This window comes from Capricornis sumatraensis, chromosome X (genome assembly GCF_032405125.1).
Source record: "Capricornis sumatraensis isolate serow.1 chromosome X, serow.2, whole genome shotgun sequence".
Taxonomy (NCBI): domain Eukaryota; kingdom Metazoa; phylum Chordata; class Mammalia; order Artiodactyla; family Bovidae; genus Capricornis; species Capricornis sumatraensis.
Genome location: NC_091092.1, coordinates 34,934,063 through 34,950,640, shown reverse-complemented (window position 1 = coordinate 34,950,640; position 16,578 = coordinate 34,934,063). Strand labels below are relative to the sequence as shown.

General features: G+C 40.1%; 1 protein-coding gene across 1 annotated transcript in view; it reads right to left on the bottom strand.

Moving 5' to 3' along the window:
* Positions 1 to 16,578, bottom strand: part of THOC2 (THO complex subunit 2) — a 135,085-nt gene that overhangs the window by 11,237 nt on the left and 107,270 nt on the right. Inside the window, exons 37-38 of the mRNA XM_068962040.1 lie at positions 15,332 to 15,408; positions 14,801 to 14,846 (exon numbers count right to left, since the gene is read on the bottom strand). Coding sequence (XP_068818141.1) covers positions 14,819 to 14,846; positions 15,332 to 15,408 — 105 coding nt within the window. The 3' untranslated portion in view covers positions 14,801 to 14,818. The remainder of the gene's footprint in view (positions 1 to 14,800; positions 14,847 to 15,331; positions 15,409 to 16,578) is intronic.

The following is a 16,578-nucleotide window of genomic DNA, read 5'->3' as shown; positions in this document are numbered from 1 at the left end:
CCAGGCAAGAGTATGGAGTGGGTTGCCATTGCCATCTCCAAGGCCAAGAAGTTATGTCTAATAATCCACATTCTGCCTAAGGGCTGAGAATTTGCAACCTTGGGTTTAAATGTTAAGAGTTAGGTTACACATAAGAGATGGAGATGACAGACAGACCTGAAAATATATTAGGCCTCGCTGGAGTGGAATATTAGAATAGGAATGTAGTATACTACAAATGCAGATGGGTAGCAGAGAGTTAATTGTTAATATTCTTTGAAATCAAGAATCCAGGATCGAAGTGCAAGTAGATTGAGTTTCTCAAAACCTAGAAGCAAGTCTCAATTTAGCAATGTCTGGCTCACTAAAGGACTCTCAAAAGATAGCTGAACTCAATATTAATAAATTGAAGACCATACATATCAATTTAAAACTGAGACTCTAAAGAATGGTTCTAAGTGGAAATTTTTCATAGACAGGAATGTTTAAAGATTAAACTAGGGGAAAAGGTTAAAAGCAAAGAAGTTAGTTGTGTTCCAGAGACCAAATGAAAGAGAGGTAAGATGAATTTGGACAAAGACGTTAGCAAAAACAAGTAACAGGAAACACAGAGAACAAGCAAAAAGGATTTTGCAACTAAAAATTATGAAACCGGAAAAGAAGACTTTGGAAGGAATTTAATCTGGGTCACATTCATATACTGTATTTTCTTAACTCTAACATGATCATTTTAATGTTTCTGAAATCAGGGTGATACTTACAAATCAATGCCATTTCTCTATGCACTTTTCTCAAAAAAAACAAAACAGTTCTAGAAAGCAACAGTGAATCTTACAATTAATGACATCTCTGAATCACGGAAATGTGACATGTGTAGCAGTTCTCCTTTCTGTATAATATAAATTAAAAAGGGAGCAAGGAGCAGCAGATTTGAAGTGGCCTAAAGGTAAAGAGATCAGTCCTGGGTGTTCACTGGAAGGACTGATGCTAAAGCTGAAACTCCAATACTTTGGCCACCACATGCAAAGAGTTGACTCACTGGAAAAGACTCTGATGCTGGGAGGGATTGGGGGCAGGAGGAGAAGGGGACGACAGAGGATGAGATGGCTGGATGGCATCACTGACTCGACGGACGTGAGTCTGAGTGAACTCCGGGAGTTGGTGATGGACAGGGAGGCATGCTGCGATTCATGGGGTCGCAAAGAGTCGGACAGGACTGAGCGACTGGACTGAACTGAACTGATCCAATGTTACAAATAAACTGAACCTTCTATTGAGGGCAAAAAAAAAGTCAGTGATGTTTCTCCTCAATTTCAAAAAGATACCGTTAACACTCTGAGCACATAATTCTCCATGTAAAGTTAAGAGTACCTGAAACAGGTAGCTCAGTGGCAAAGAAGCCACCTGCCAAGCAGGAGATGAGGGTTCCATCTCTGGGTCAGGCGGATCTCTTGGAGAAGGAAATGGCAACCCTCTCCAGTATTTTTGCCTGGAAAATCTCATGGACAGAGGAGCCTGGCGGGCTACAGTCCATGGGGTCGCAAAGAATCAGACACAACTTAGCAACTAAACCAACACCCCTTGAAACACAGTAGGTAATAAAGAAAAATACTTGGTTGTCTGATTAGAAGGAAGAGATGGAAGCTAACTGCCTTCAACAAGACCAAAATCTAAGGAAAGGGATATGCAACACACTCATATATACATAGGAATTAGTGACTAGGATTCTAGGCAAGCTGACACACGCTTGTAAGCAATGGGAAACTACTGAGAAAGTTAACTGAACACTCCCTACTCTACATGTATTATCAGCATCTAGAACTGCACCTCAAGGTAATACATTCCTAAAATAAGCAATCTTTGAGCACTTAGGAGGTCAGTTTCCAAGTATGGACTGAAGAAGAAAGACTCAGAATGGGGATTAGAAGATCAATTGTTTATAGGGGCTAGTATAAAGTGGAAACAAATGGAAGTGCACTTACTGGGGCCTGATTGAGGCAAACGACAAAAAAATACCCATTCTATTTAAGGGGGACAAGTACCTAGGCAGGTCCAGCTGATTGCTGACATGCAGAAATGAGAACACAGTGTTGCCAGGTGTTCCAGTTCTTCAACAGAAAGTAACATTTGGATTTTGTGTAACTATTCTGAAAATGTTAAAGACTGTGCAAGGCCAAGAAGCTGCTGCTGCTGCTAAGTTGCTTTAGTTGTGTCCGACTCTGTGCGACCCCGTAGACGGCCACCCACCAGGCTCCCGATTCTCCAGGCAAGAACACTGGAGCAGGTTGCCATTTCCTTCTCCAATGCATGAAAAGTGAAAAGTGAAAGTGAAGTCGCTCAGTCGTGTCTGACTCTTTAGCCACCCATGGACTGCAGCCTACCAGGCTTCTCTGTCCATGGGATTTTCCAGGCAAGAGTATGGAGTGGGTTGCCATTGCCATCTCCAAGGCCAAGAAGTTATGTCTAATAATCCACATTCTGCCTAAGGGCTGAGAATTTGCAACCTTGGGTTTAAATGTTAAGAGTTAGGTTACACATAAGAGATGGAGATGACAGACAGACCTGAAAATATATTAGGCCTCGCTGGAGTGGAATATTAGAATAGGAATGTAGTATACTACAAATGCAGATGGGTAGCAGAGAGTTAATTGTTAATATTCTTTGAAATCAAGAATCCAGGATCGAAGTGCAAGTAGATTGAGTTTCTCAAAACCTAGAAGCAAGTCTCAATTTAGCAATGTCTGGCTCACTAAAGGACTCTCAAAAGATAGCTGAACTCAATATTAATAAATTGAAGACCATACATATCAATTTAAAACTGAGACTCTAAAGAATGGTTCTAAGTGGAAATTTTTCATAGACAGGAATTTTTAAAGATTAAACTAGGGGAAAAGGTTAAAAGCAAAGAAGTTAGTTGTGTTCCAGAGACCAAATGAAAGAGAGGTAAGATGAATTTGGACAAAGACGTTAGCAAAAACAAGTAACAGGAAACACAGAGAACAAGCAAAAAGGATTTTGCAACTAAAAATTATGAAACCGGAAAAGAAGACTTTGGAAGGAATTTAATCTGGGTCACATTCATATACTGTATTTTCTTAACTCTAACATGATCATTTTAATGTTTCTGAAATCAGGGTGATACTTACAAATCAATGCCATTTCTCTATGCACTTTTCTCAAAAAAAACAAAACAGTTCTAGAAAGCAACAGTGAATCTTACAATTAATGACATCTCTGAATCACGGAAATGTGACATGTGTAGCAGTTCTCCTTTCTGTATAATATAAATTAAAAAGGGAGCAAGGAGCAGCAGATTTGAAGTGGCCTAAAGGTAAAGAGATCAGTCCTGGGTGTTCACTGGAAGGACTGATGCTAAAGCTGAAACTCCAATACTTTGGCCACCACATGCAAAGAGTTGACTCACTGGAAAAGACTCTGATGCTGGGAGGGATTGGGGGCAGGAGGAGAAGGGGACGACAGAGGATGAGATGGCTGGATGGCATCACTGACTCGACGGACGTGAGTCTGAGTGAACTCCGGGAGTTGGTGATGGACAGGGAGGCATGCTGCGATTCATGGGGTCGCAAAGAGTCGGACAGGACTGAGCGACTGGACTGAACTGAACTGATCCAATGTTACAAATAAACTGAACCTTCTATTGAGGGCAAAAAAAAAGTCAGTGATGTTTCTCCTCAATTTCAAAAAGATACCGTTAACACTCTGAGCACATAATTCTCCATGTAAAGTTAAGAGTACCTGAAACAGGTAGCTCAGTGGCAAAGAAGCCACCTGCCAAGCAGGAGATGAGGGTTCCATCTCTGGGTCAGGCGGATCTCTTGGAGAAGGAAATGGCAACCCTCTCCAGTATTTTTGCCTGGAAAATCTCATGGACAGAGGAGCCTGGCGGGCTACAGTCCATGGGGTCGCAAAGAATCAGACACAACTTAGCAACTAAACCAACACCCCTTGAAACACAGTAGGTAATAAAGAAAAATACTTGGTTGTCTGATTAGAAGGAAGAGATGGAAGCTAACTGCCTTCAACAAGACCAAAATCTAAGGAAAGGGATATGCAACACACTCATATATACATAGGAATTAGTGACTAGGATTCTAGGCAAGCTGACACACGCTTGTAAGCAATGGGAAACTACTGAGAAAGTTAACTGAACACTCCCTACTCTACATGTATTATCAGCATCTAGAACTGCACCTCAAGGTAATACATTCCTAAAATAAGCAATCTTTGAGCACTTAGGAGGTCAGTTTCCAAGTATGGACTGAAGAAGAAAGACTCAGAATGGGGATTAGAAGATCAATTGTTTATAGGGGCTAGTATAAAGTGGAAACAAATGGAAGTGCACTTACTGGGGCCTGATTGAGGCAAACGACAAAAAAATACCCATTCTATTTAAGGGGGACAAGTACCTAGGCAGGTCCAGCTGATTGCTGACATGCAGAAATGAGAACACAGTGTTGCCAGGTGTTCCAGTTCTTCAACAGAAAGTAACATTTGGATTTTGTGTAACTATTCTGAAAATGTTAAAGACTGTGCAAGGCCAAGAAGCTGCTGCTGCTGCTAAGTTGCTTTAGTTGTGTCCGACTCTGTGCGACCCCGTAGACGGCCACCCACCAGGCTCCCGATTCTCCAGGCAAGAACACTGGAGCAGGTTGCCATTTCCTTCTCCAATGCATGAAAAGTGAAAAGTGAAAGTGAAGTCGCTCAGTCGTGTCTGACTCTTTAGCCACCCATGGACTGCAGCCTACCAGGCTCCTCTGTCCATGGGATTTTCCAGGCAAGAGTATGGAGTGGGTTGCCATTGCCATCTCCAAGGCCAAGAAGTTATGTCTAATAATCCACATTCTGCCTAAGGGCTGAGAATTTGCAACCTTGGGTTTAAATGTTAAGAGTTAGGTTACACATAAGAGATGGAGATGACAGACAGACCTGAAAATATATTAGGCCTCGCTGGAGTGGAATATTAGAATAGGAATGTAGTATACTACAAATGCAGATGGGTAGCAGAGAGTTAATTGTTAATATTCTTTGAAATCAAGAATCCAGGATCGAAGTGCAAGTAGATTGAGTTTCTCAAAACCTAGAAGCAAGTCTCAATTTAGCAATGTCTGGCTCACTAAAGGACTCTCAAAAGATAGCTGAACTCAATATTAATAAATTGAAGACCATACATATCAATTTAAAACTGAGACTCTAAAGAATGGTTCTAAGTGGAAATTTTTCATAGACAGGAATGTTTAAAGATTAAACTAGGGGAAAAGGTTAAAAGCAAAGAAGTTAGTTGTGTTCCAGAGACCAAATGAAAGAGAGGTAAGATGAATTTGGACAAAGACGTTAGCAAAAACAAGTAACAGGAAACACAGAGAACAAGCAAAAAGGATTTTGCAACTAAAAATTATGAAACCGGAAAAGAAGACTTTGGAAGGAATTTAATCTGGGTCACATTCATATACTGTATTTTCTTAACTCTAACATGATCATTTTAATGTTTCTGAAATCAGGGTGATACTTACAAATCAATGCCATTTCTCTATGCACTTTTCTCAAAAAAAACAAAACAGTTCTAGAAAGCAACAGTGAATCTTACAATTAATGACATCTCTGAATCACGGAAATGTGACATGTGTAGCAGTTCTCCTTTCTGTATAATATAAATTAAAAAGGGAGCAAGGAGCAGCAGATTTGAAGTGGCCTAAAGGTAAAGAGATCAGTCCTGGGTGTTCACTGGAAGGACTGATGCTAAAGCTGAAACTCCAATACTTTGGCCACCACATGCAAAGAGTTGACTCACTGGAAAAGACTCTGATGCTGGGAGGGATTGGGGGCAGGAGGAGAAGGGGACGACAGAGGATGAGATGGCTGGATGGCATCACTGACTCGACGGACGTGAGTCTGAGTGAACTCCGGGAGTTGGTGATGGACAGGGAGGCATGCTGCGATTCATGGGGTCGCAAAGAGTCGGACAGGACTGAGCGACTGGACTGAACTGAACTGATCCAATGTTACAAATAAACTGAACCTTCTATTGAGGGCAAAAAAAAAGTCAGTGATGTTTCTCCTCAATTTCAAAAAGATACCGTTAACACTCTGAGCACATAATTCTCCATGTAAAGTTAAGAGTACCTGAAACAGGTAGCTCAGTGGCAAAGAAGCCACCTGCCAAGCAGGAGATGAGGGTTCCATCTCTGGGTCAGGCGGATCTCTTGGAGAAGGAAATGGCAACCCTCTCCAGTATTTTTGCCTGGAAAATCTCATGGACAGAGGAGCCTGGCGGGCTACAGTCCATGGGGTCGCAAAGAATCAGACACAACTTAGCAACTAAACCAACACCCCTTGAAACACAGTAGGTAATAAAGAAAAATACTTGGTTGTCTGATTAGAAGGAAGAGATGGAAGCTAACTGCCTTCAACAAGACCAAAATCTAAGGAAAGGGATATGCAACACACTCATATATACATAGGAATTAGTGACTAGGATTCTAGGCAAGCTGACACACGCTTGTAAGCAATGGGAAACTACTGAGAAAGTTAACTGAACACTCCCTACTCTACATGTATTATCAGCATCTAGAACTGCACCTCAAGGTAATACATTCCTAAAATAAGCAATCTTTGAGCACTTAGGAGGTCAGTTTCCAAGTATGGACTGAAGAAGAAAGACTCAGAATGGGGATTAGAAGATCAATTGTTTATAGGGGCTAGTATAAAGTGGAAACAAATGGAAGTGCACTTACTGGGGCCTGATTGAGGCAAACGACAAAAAAATACCCATTCTATTTAAGGGGGACAAGTACCTAGGCAGGTCCAGCTGATTGCTGACATGCAGAAATGAGAACACAGTGTTGCCAGGTGTTCCAGTTCTTCAACAGAAAGTAACATTTGGATTTTGTGTAACTATTCTGAAAATGTTAAAGACTGTGCAAGGCCAAGAAGCTGCTGCTGCTGCTAAGTTGCTTTAGTTGTGTCCGACTCTGTGCGACCCCGTAGACGGCCACCCACCAGGCTCCCGATTCTCCAGGCAAGAACACTGGAGCAGGTTGCCATTTCCTTCTCCAATGCATGAAAAGTGAAAAGTGAAAGTGAAGTCGCTCAGTCGTGTCTGACTCTTTAGCCACCCATGGACTGCAGCCTACCAGGCTCCTCTGTCCATGGGATTTTCCAGGCAAGAGTATGGAGTGGGTTGCCATTGCCATCTCCAAGGCCAAGAAGTTATGTCTAATAATCCACATTCTGCCTAAGGGCTGAGAATTTGCAACCTTGGGTTTAAATGTTAAGAGTTAGGTTACACATAAGAGATGGAGATGACAGACAGACCTGAAAATATATTAGGCCTCGCTGGAGTGGAATATTAGAATAGGAATGTAGTATACTACAAATGCAGATGGGTAGCAGAGAGTTAATTGTTAATATTCTTTGAAATCAAGAATCCAGGATCGAAGTGCAAGTAGATTGAGTTTCTCAAAACCTAGAAGCAAGTCTCAATTTAGCAATGTCTGGCTCACTAAAGGACTCTCAAAAGATAGCTGAACTCAATATTAATAAATTGAAGACCATACATATCAATTTAAAACTGAGACTCTAAAGAATGGTTCTAAGTGGAAATTTTTCATAGACAGGAATGTTTAAAGATTAAACTAGGGGAAAAGGTTAAAAGCAAAGAAGTTAGTTGTGTTCCAGAGACCAAATGAAAGAGAGGTAAGATGAATTTGGACAAAGACGTTAGCAAAAACAAGTAACAGGAAACACAGAGAACAAGCAAAAAGGATTTTGCAACTAAAAATTATGAAACCGGAAAAGAAGACTTTGGAAGGAATTTAATCTGGGTCACATTCATATACTGTATTTTCTTAACTCTAACATGATCATTTTAATGTTTCTGAAATCAGGGTGATACTTACAAATCAATGCCATTTCTCTATGCACTTTTCTCAAAAAAAACAAAACAGTTCTAGAAAGCAACAGTGAATCTTACAATTAATGACATCTCTGAATCACGGAAATGTGACATGTGTAGCAGTTCTCCTTTCTGTATAATATAAATTAAAAAGGGAGCAAGGAGCAGCAGATTTGAAGTGGCCTAAAGGTAAAGAGATCAGTCCTGGGTGTTCACTGGAAGGACTGATGCTAAAGCTGAAACTCCAATACTTTGGCCACCACATGCAAAGAGTTGACTCACTGGAAAAGACTCTGATGCTGGGAGGGATTGGGGGCAGGAGGAGAAGGGGACGACAGAGGATGAGATGGCTGGATGGCATCACTGACTCGACGGACGTGAGTCTGAGTGAACTCCGGGAGTTGGTGATGGACAGGGAGGCATGCTGCGATTCATGGGGTCGCAAAGAGTCGGACAGGACTGAGCGACTGGACTGAACTGAACTGATCCAATGTTACAAATAAACTGAACCTTCTATTGAGGGCAAAAAAAAAGTCAGTGATGTTTCTCCTCAATTTCAAAAAGATACCGTTAACACTCTGAGCACATAATTCTCCATGTAAAGTTAAGAGTACCTGAAACAGGTAGCTCAGTGGCAAAGAAGCCACCTGCCAAGCAGGAGATGAGGGTTCCATCTCTGGGTCAGGCGGATCTCTTGGAGAAGGAAATGGCAACCCTCTCCAGTATTTTTGCCTGGAAAATCTCATGGACAGAGGAGCCTGGCGGGCTACAGTCCATGGGGTCGCAAAGAATCAGACACAACTTAGCAACTAAACCAACACCCCTTGAAACACAGTAGGTAATAAAGAAAAATACTTGGTTGTCTGATTAGAAGGAAGAGATGGAAGCTAACTGCCTTCAACAAGACCAAAATCTAAGGAAAGGGATATGCAACACACTCATATATACATAGGAATTAGTGACTAGGATTCTAGGCAAGCTGACACACGCTTGTAAGCAATGGGAAACTACTGAGAAAGTTAACTGAACACTCCCTACTCTACATGTATTATCAGCATCTAGAACTGCACCTCAAGGTAATACATTCCTAAAATAAGCAATCTTTGAGCACTTAGGAGGTCAGTTTCCAAGTATGGACTGAAGAAGAAAGACTCAGAATGGGGATTAGAAGATCAATTGTTTATAGGGGCTAGTATAAAGTGGAAACAAATGGAAGTGCACTTACTGGGGCCTGATTGAGGCAAACGACAAAAAAATACCCATTCTATTTAAGGGGGACAAGTACCTAGGCAGGTCCAGCTGATTGCTGACATGCAGAAATGAGAACACAGTGTTGCCAGGTGTTCCAGTTCTTCAACAGAAAGTAACATTTGGATTTTGTGTAACTATTCTGAAAATGTTAAAGACTGTGCAAGGCCAAGAAGCTGCTGCTGCTGCTAAGTTGCTTTAGTTGTGTCCGACTCTGTGCGACCCCGTAGACGGCCACCCACCAGGCTCCCGATTCTCCAGGCAAGAACACTGGAGCAGGTTGCCATTTCCTTCTCCAATGCATGAAAAGTGAAAAGTGAAAGTGAAGTCGCTCAGTCGTGTCTGACTCTTTAGCCACCCATGGACTGCAGCCTACCAGGCTCCTCTGTCCATGGGATTTTCCAGGCAAGAGTATGGAGTGGGTTGCCATTGCCATCTCCAAGGCCAAGAAGTTATGTCTAATAATCCACATTCTGCCTAAGGGCTGAGAATTTGCAACCTTGGGTTTAAATGTTAAGAGTTAGGTTACACATAAGAGATGGAGATGACAGACAGACCTGAAAATATATTAGGCCTCGCTGGAGTGGAATATTAGAATAGGAATGTAGTATACTACAAATGCAGATGGGTAGCAGAGAGTTAATTGTTAATATTCTTTGAAATCAAGAATCCAGGATCGAAGTGCAAGTAGATTGAGTTTCTCAAAACCTAGAAGCAAGTCTCAATTTAGCAATGTCTGGCTCACTAAAGGACTCTCAAAAGATAGCTGAACTCAATATTAATAAATTGAAGACCATACATATCAATTTAAAACTGAGACTCTAAAGAATGGTTCTAAGTGGAAATTTTTCATAGACAGGAATGTTTAAAGATTAAACTAGGGGAAAAGGTTAAAAGCAAAGAAGTTAGTTGTGTTCCAGAGACCAAATGAAAGAGAGGTAAGATGAATTTGGACAAAGACGTTAGCAAAAACAAGTAACAGGAAACACAGAGAACAAGCAAAAAGGATTTTGCAACTAAAAATTATGAAACTGGAAAAGAAGACTTTGGAAGGAATTTAATCTGGGTCACATTCATATACTGTATTTTCTTAACTCTAACATGATCATTTTAATGTTTCTGAAATCAGGGTGATACTTACAAATCAATGCCATTTCTCTATGCACTTTTCTCAAAAAAAACAAAACAGTTCTAGAAAGCAACAGTGAATCTTACAATTAATGACATCTCTGAATCACGGAAATGTGACATGTGTAGCAGTTCTCCTTTCTGTATAATATAAATTAAAAAGGGAGCAAGGAGCAGCAGATTTGAAGTGGCCTAAAGGTAAAGAGATCAGTCCTGGGTGTTCACTGGAAGGACTGATGCTAAAGCTGAAACTCCAATACTTTGGCCACCACATGCAAAGAGTTGACTCACTGGAAAAGACTCTGATGCTGGGAGGGATTGGGGGCAGGAGGAGAAGGGGACGACAGAGGATGAGATGGCTGGATGGCATCACTGACTCGACGGACGTGAGTCTGAGTGAACTCCGGGAGTTGGTGATGGACAGGGAGGCATGCTGCGATTCATGGGGTCGCAAAGAGTCGGACAGGACTGAGCGACTGGACTGAACTGAACTGATCCAATGTTACAAATAAACTGAACCTTCTATTGAGGGCAAAAAAAAAGTCAGTGATGTTTCTCCTCAATTTCAAAAAGATACCGTTAACACTCTGAGCACATAATTCTCCATGTAAAGTTAAGAGTACCTGAAACAGGTAGCTCAGTGGCAAAGAAGCCACCTGCCAAGCAGGAGATGAGGGTTCCATCTCTGGGTCAGGCGGATCTCTTGGAGAAGGAAATGGCAACCCTCTCCAGTATTTTTGCCTGGAAAATCTCATGGACAGAGGAGCCTGGCGGGCTACAGTCCATGGGGTCGCAAAGAATCAGACACAACTTAGCAACTAAACCAACACCCCTTGAAACACAGTAGGTAATAAAGAAAAATACTTGGTTGTCTGATTAGAAGGAAGAGATGGAAGCTAACTGCCTTCAACAAGACCAAAATCTAAGGAAAGGGATATGCAACACACTCATATATACATAGGAATTAGTGACTAGGATTCTAGGCAAGCTGACACACGCTTGTAAGCAATGGGAAACTACTGAGAAAGTTAACTGAACACTCCCTACTCTACATGTATTATCAGCATCTAGAACTGCACCTCAAGGTAATACATTCCTAAAATAAGCAATCTTTGAGCACTTAGGAGGTCAGTTTCCAAGTATGGACTGAAGAAGAAAGACTCAGAATGGGGATTAGAAGATCAATTGTTTATAGGGGCTAGTATAAAGTGGAAACAAATGGAAGTGCACTTACTGGGGCCTGATTGAGGCAAACGACAAAAAAATACCCATTCTATTTAAGGGGGACAAGTACCTAGGCAGGTCCAGCTGATTGCTGACATGCAGAAATGAGAACACAGTGTTGCCAGGTGTTCCAGTTCTTCAACAGAAAGTAACATTTGGATTTTGTGTAACTATTCTGAAAATGTTAAAGACTGTGCAAGGCCAAGAAGCTGCTGCTGCTGCTAAGTTGCTTTAGTTGTGTCCGACTCTGTGCGACCCCGTAGACGGCCACCCACCAGGCTCCCGATTCTCCAGGCAAGAACACTGGAGCAGGTTGCCATTTCCTTCTCCAATGCATGAAAAGTGAAAAGTGAAAGTGAAGTCGCTCAGTCGTGTCTGACTCTTTAGCCACCCATGGACTGCAGCCTACCAGGCTCCTCTGTCCATGGGATTTTCCAGGCAAGAGTATGGAGTGGGTTGCCATTGCCATCTCCAAGGCCAAGAAGTTATGTCTAATAATCCACATTCTGCCTAAGGGCTGAGAATTTGCAACCTTGGGTTTAAATGTTAAGAGTTAGGTTACACATAAGAGATGGAGATGACAGACAGACCTGAAAATATATTAGGCCTCGCTGGAGTGGAATATTAGAATAGGAATGTAGTATACTACAAATGCAGATGGGTAGCAGAGAGTTAATTGTTAATATTCTTTGAAATCAAGAATCCAGGATCGAAGTGCAAGTAGATTGAGTTTCTCAAAACCTAGAAGCAAGTCTCAATTTAGCAATGTCTGGCTCACTAAAGGACTCTCAAAAGATAGCTGAACTCAATATTAATAAATTGAAGACCATACATATCAATTTAAAACTGAGACTCTAAAGAATGGTTCTAAGTGGAAATTTTTCATAGACAGGAATTTTTAAAGATTAAACTAGGGGAAAAGGTTAAAAGCAAAGAAGTTAGTTGTGTTCCAGAGACCAAATGAAAGAGAGGTAAGATGAATTTGGACAAAGACGTTAGCAAAAACAAGTAACAGGAAACACAGAGAACAAGCAAAAAGGATTTTGCAACTAAAAATTATGAAACCGGAAAAGAAGACTTTGGAAGGAATTTAATCTGGGTCACATTCATATACTGTATTTTCTTAACTCTAACATGATCATTTTAATGTTTCTGAAATCAGGGTGATACTTACAAATCAATGCCATTTCTCTATGCACTTTTCTCAAAAATAAAAAAAAACAGTTCTAGAAAGCAACAGTGAATCTTACAATTAATGACATCTCTGAATCACGGAAATGTGACATGTGTAGCAGTTCTCCTTTCTGTATAATATAAATTAAAAAGGGAGCAAGGAGCAGCAGATTTGAAGTGGCCTAAAGGTAAAGAGATCAGTCCTGGGTGTTCATTGGAAGGACTGATGCTAAAGCTGAAACTCCAATACTTTGGCCACCACATGCAAAGAGTTGACTCACTGGAAAAGACTCTGATGCTGGGAGGGATTGGGGGCAGGAGGAGAAGGGGACGACAGAGGATGAGATGGCTGGATGGCATCACTGACTCGATGGACATGAGTTTGCGTAGACTCCGGGAGCTGGTGATGGACATGGAAGCCAGGCGTGCTGCTATTCATGGGGTTGTAAAGAGTCGGACACGACTGAGTGAGTGAACTGATACTGATACTGAAAGGTAAATGATGCCAATCAGAAATGATGAGAACTCTAAATGAAAAGGAACAGCATAAAGACTTGACCAACCCTAGAAGGTATCCAACAGAAGACAATCAGAACAGCTTAAAAAAAAGGAAAAGTCTACCAGTGCTTTCACAAAGAGTCTACACAAGAAGAGAGATGTATAAAACCACAGTGAAAGCTGTCAATGACAATGACTGGCCCATTCCTAATGAAGATAAAAGAGGTAGAGCTTTTTTTTTTTTAAATGAGGGGACCAGGTGACAGCAAGAAGTAAAAAGCAAAAAGCAAAACGCCAACTAAAAGGAAGGTTATGGTGAAGAATAAAAAAATATTAAGAGTTTATCATTCACCAGGGAGACAGCTAGTTGTTAGGTAAAGGGATAGCTAGAATTTAAGAACAGGTAATGTTTCTTTTATAATCTTCCTAATTAAAAAAAATCTACTAAATTCTTAAAAGCTCTCTTACAACTCTCATCTTCCCTTCTATGCTAATACTTAGAAAACAAGCACAGACTAACAAAACAGAAAAAGCACATAATCTATCAGGAAGTTACCTACCTGGCAACCTCAAATCCCTGCTTTGTAGCCAAAATAAATAGGACAAAATCCATACTCTAAAGTTCACTGCTTTATATGGAACAGGCTCTCAGACATTTCTCACTCAAACTGTAAACAGCCTTGGTTATCTATCCAGTTTAATAAAAGATTAGAAGCAGCAAATAATATTAGGAGGAAGGTAGAGAATGTAAGTATACTTGATGTCATTAAGAAGTGACAGCTAATACAGAAACAAGAAAATTGGCTATAAAAGATTCAAAAACTTCAATACTGCCATCTCAAACCATTAGCTGTAGAGGGCAAATCATCCTACATACCTCAATAATCCTAAGGCATCACCAAACAATAACTTTTCAAATGATGATCTGAGTGCTCAAAAAAGATCATATTAAGGGTTCTGAACACTCTGTCCACTTATAATTTAAGATGGATAAAACATTTTTTTCAATTCATATAAGGTATAACTACTTTGAAAACAAAATTGCCTATTTTAAATTCCAAAACTAAAAGCACAGACCATATTTTTGGCTTTGAAAAACACGGGCAGTGATAGAGAACCAAGAAACTTTAAGACAAAAAAAAATCTCTGAATAACATGTCGGCATGAAAGGCAAAAAGATGGGAGAACACTAGTAGGCAAGAAGATCTACGTTTATGTATTGGCCATGTCAGGTAATATCTCTGCCACCCCCTTCAACTTAACCTTACAAGTCTCAGTTTCTTCCCCTGTAAAATGCAGATACCACCACCACCTATAAGGTACTTTAAAAACGGATTGATTATCCAGAGAAGATGGGAATGAGTGGTGAAGAGAAAGCCAGATGTTTTTAAACACATCTTGATGCTTTAAAAAAGAAAAAAAAAAAAAAAGGCATGACTTAATCAGCAAGCTTAAAATGAAAATAGCTTAAAAATAACCATGAACCTTGTTTCACATCTTTACCCAAAGACCTGAGCATTATATTTAGGTGAAACACTACAGTTGTGTCTTGCAAAAACGGATCTAGTTTCTTCAACATTATCATATCTCATTTTGTATTTCTATCTTTAAATGAGAAAGAGGTAAGAGAAGACTCACCTTGATTGAAAGTCTTCATTATCTGTGCTTGTCCGAGGACTTATGAGTAGATGACAAATTAAGGGAAAACAACTTTTCGGGGGGCGGGGGGTGGGATGCGGAAAAATCGTGTCTCATCTTTTAGTACAATCCCTCAGCCTGCAGGCCTGACTCTTACCAGCCTGGTAGTCTCAGACTCTACCAGCTCTGCTCAGCTGCAGCATCATCTTGCTCTGCTATTCCCCATGCCCCCAGCCCAAGGGACTCTGTTTCCTTTCCTCCTCTTGGTGATAGAGCCAGAGGGACTTTAAATCCCTTGGTGGCATAAAACCACCTCAGTTAACAAAGAAGTTTAAAAAAACAATCAAGTCCCCCATTTCCATGTTTCATACATTTGAGAGGGTTAACTAGAGAGACCATTTAAAAGGTAGACCATTTTAAAAAGTCCTTAGGCAGTTAGGACACATATTACAAGGGTACAATTCTAAATAACATCAGTATCAAAGTTTTCCATTATACTGATTAAAAAGATCTATAAGATGAAAAGGATATTGTTTCTTCTCTTCCTTTCCTCCTGAACTGTCCCGTTTCTCTTTCTTTTCTATCTTTTCTTTATCATGCCTGGACTCCTATAACGAATGGTAGAATTAGTTGAGGAAGGGAAAACCAAATATAAAAATCAGCTTAAAATTCCTTTTCATCAGCCACCAGCCATAAATTTTTCTTCAGACTTACTTAATATAACACCAAAAGCACAAGCAAAACAAAACTGGACTTCACCAAACATAAAAACTTGTATACATCAAAGAACACTATCAAGAAAGTGAAAAGACAACCTACAGGAGAAAATATTTGTATATATGTATCTCATAAGTGTCTAATATCAAGACTACATAAAGAATTCTTACAACTGAGTAACAAAAAGACAATACAATTTTTTAAATGGCCAAAACATCTAAACAGATTTTTTCAAAAGATATACAAATAGCCAACAAGTATATGAAAAGGTGTTCAACATCATTAGTCATTAAGAAAACACAAAATCAAAATGACAGTGAGATACTAATTCACACCCACTAAGTAAAAACAAATAAAACAGAAACAGAAAATAACAAGTGTTGGCAAGGATGTAAGGAAATTGGCACTCTCATATATCGCTGGTAGAAATGTAAGCTGTGCAGCCACTATGGAAAACAGTTTGGTGGTTCCTCAAAAAGCTAAACATAGCATTACCATATAACCCAGATATTTCATTCCTGGGTATATACACAAGATCACTGAAAAAAGACATTCAAACAAATAATTCATAGTAGCACACAAATGTTCATAGCAGCACAATTGACAACAGCCAAAAAGTGGAAAACAGGACAAAAGTCCATCAACTGATGAATGGATAAACCAGTGTTGTATATCCAAACAAGGGAATATTATTCAGCCATGAAAAGAAATGAAGTACTGATACATGCACCACCATGAATAATCTCAAGAACATTATACTAAGTGAAAGAAGTTAGAGACAAAAGGCCACATCATTATACAGTTCCACTTATAGGAAATAGCTAGTGTTTGATAAGCTCATAAAGAGTTCATAGAGATAGTAAGCAGATTCAGAGTTGTGAAAAGCTAAAAGGAGGGGGAAATGGGGAATGACTTGATGAGAATGTGGTTTCCCTTTGGAGTGATGAAAATGTTCTAGAACTAGACAGATGATGAGTGCAAAACACTGTAAATATATTAAATGCCACTGAATGATATACTTTAAAATGGTTAATTTTATGTTATGTGAAATTTTACCTCAG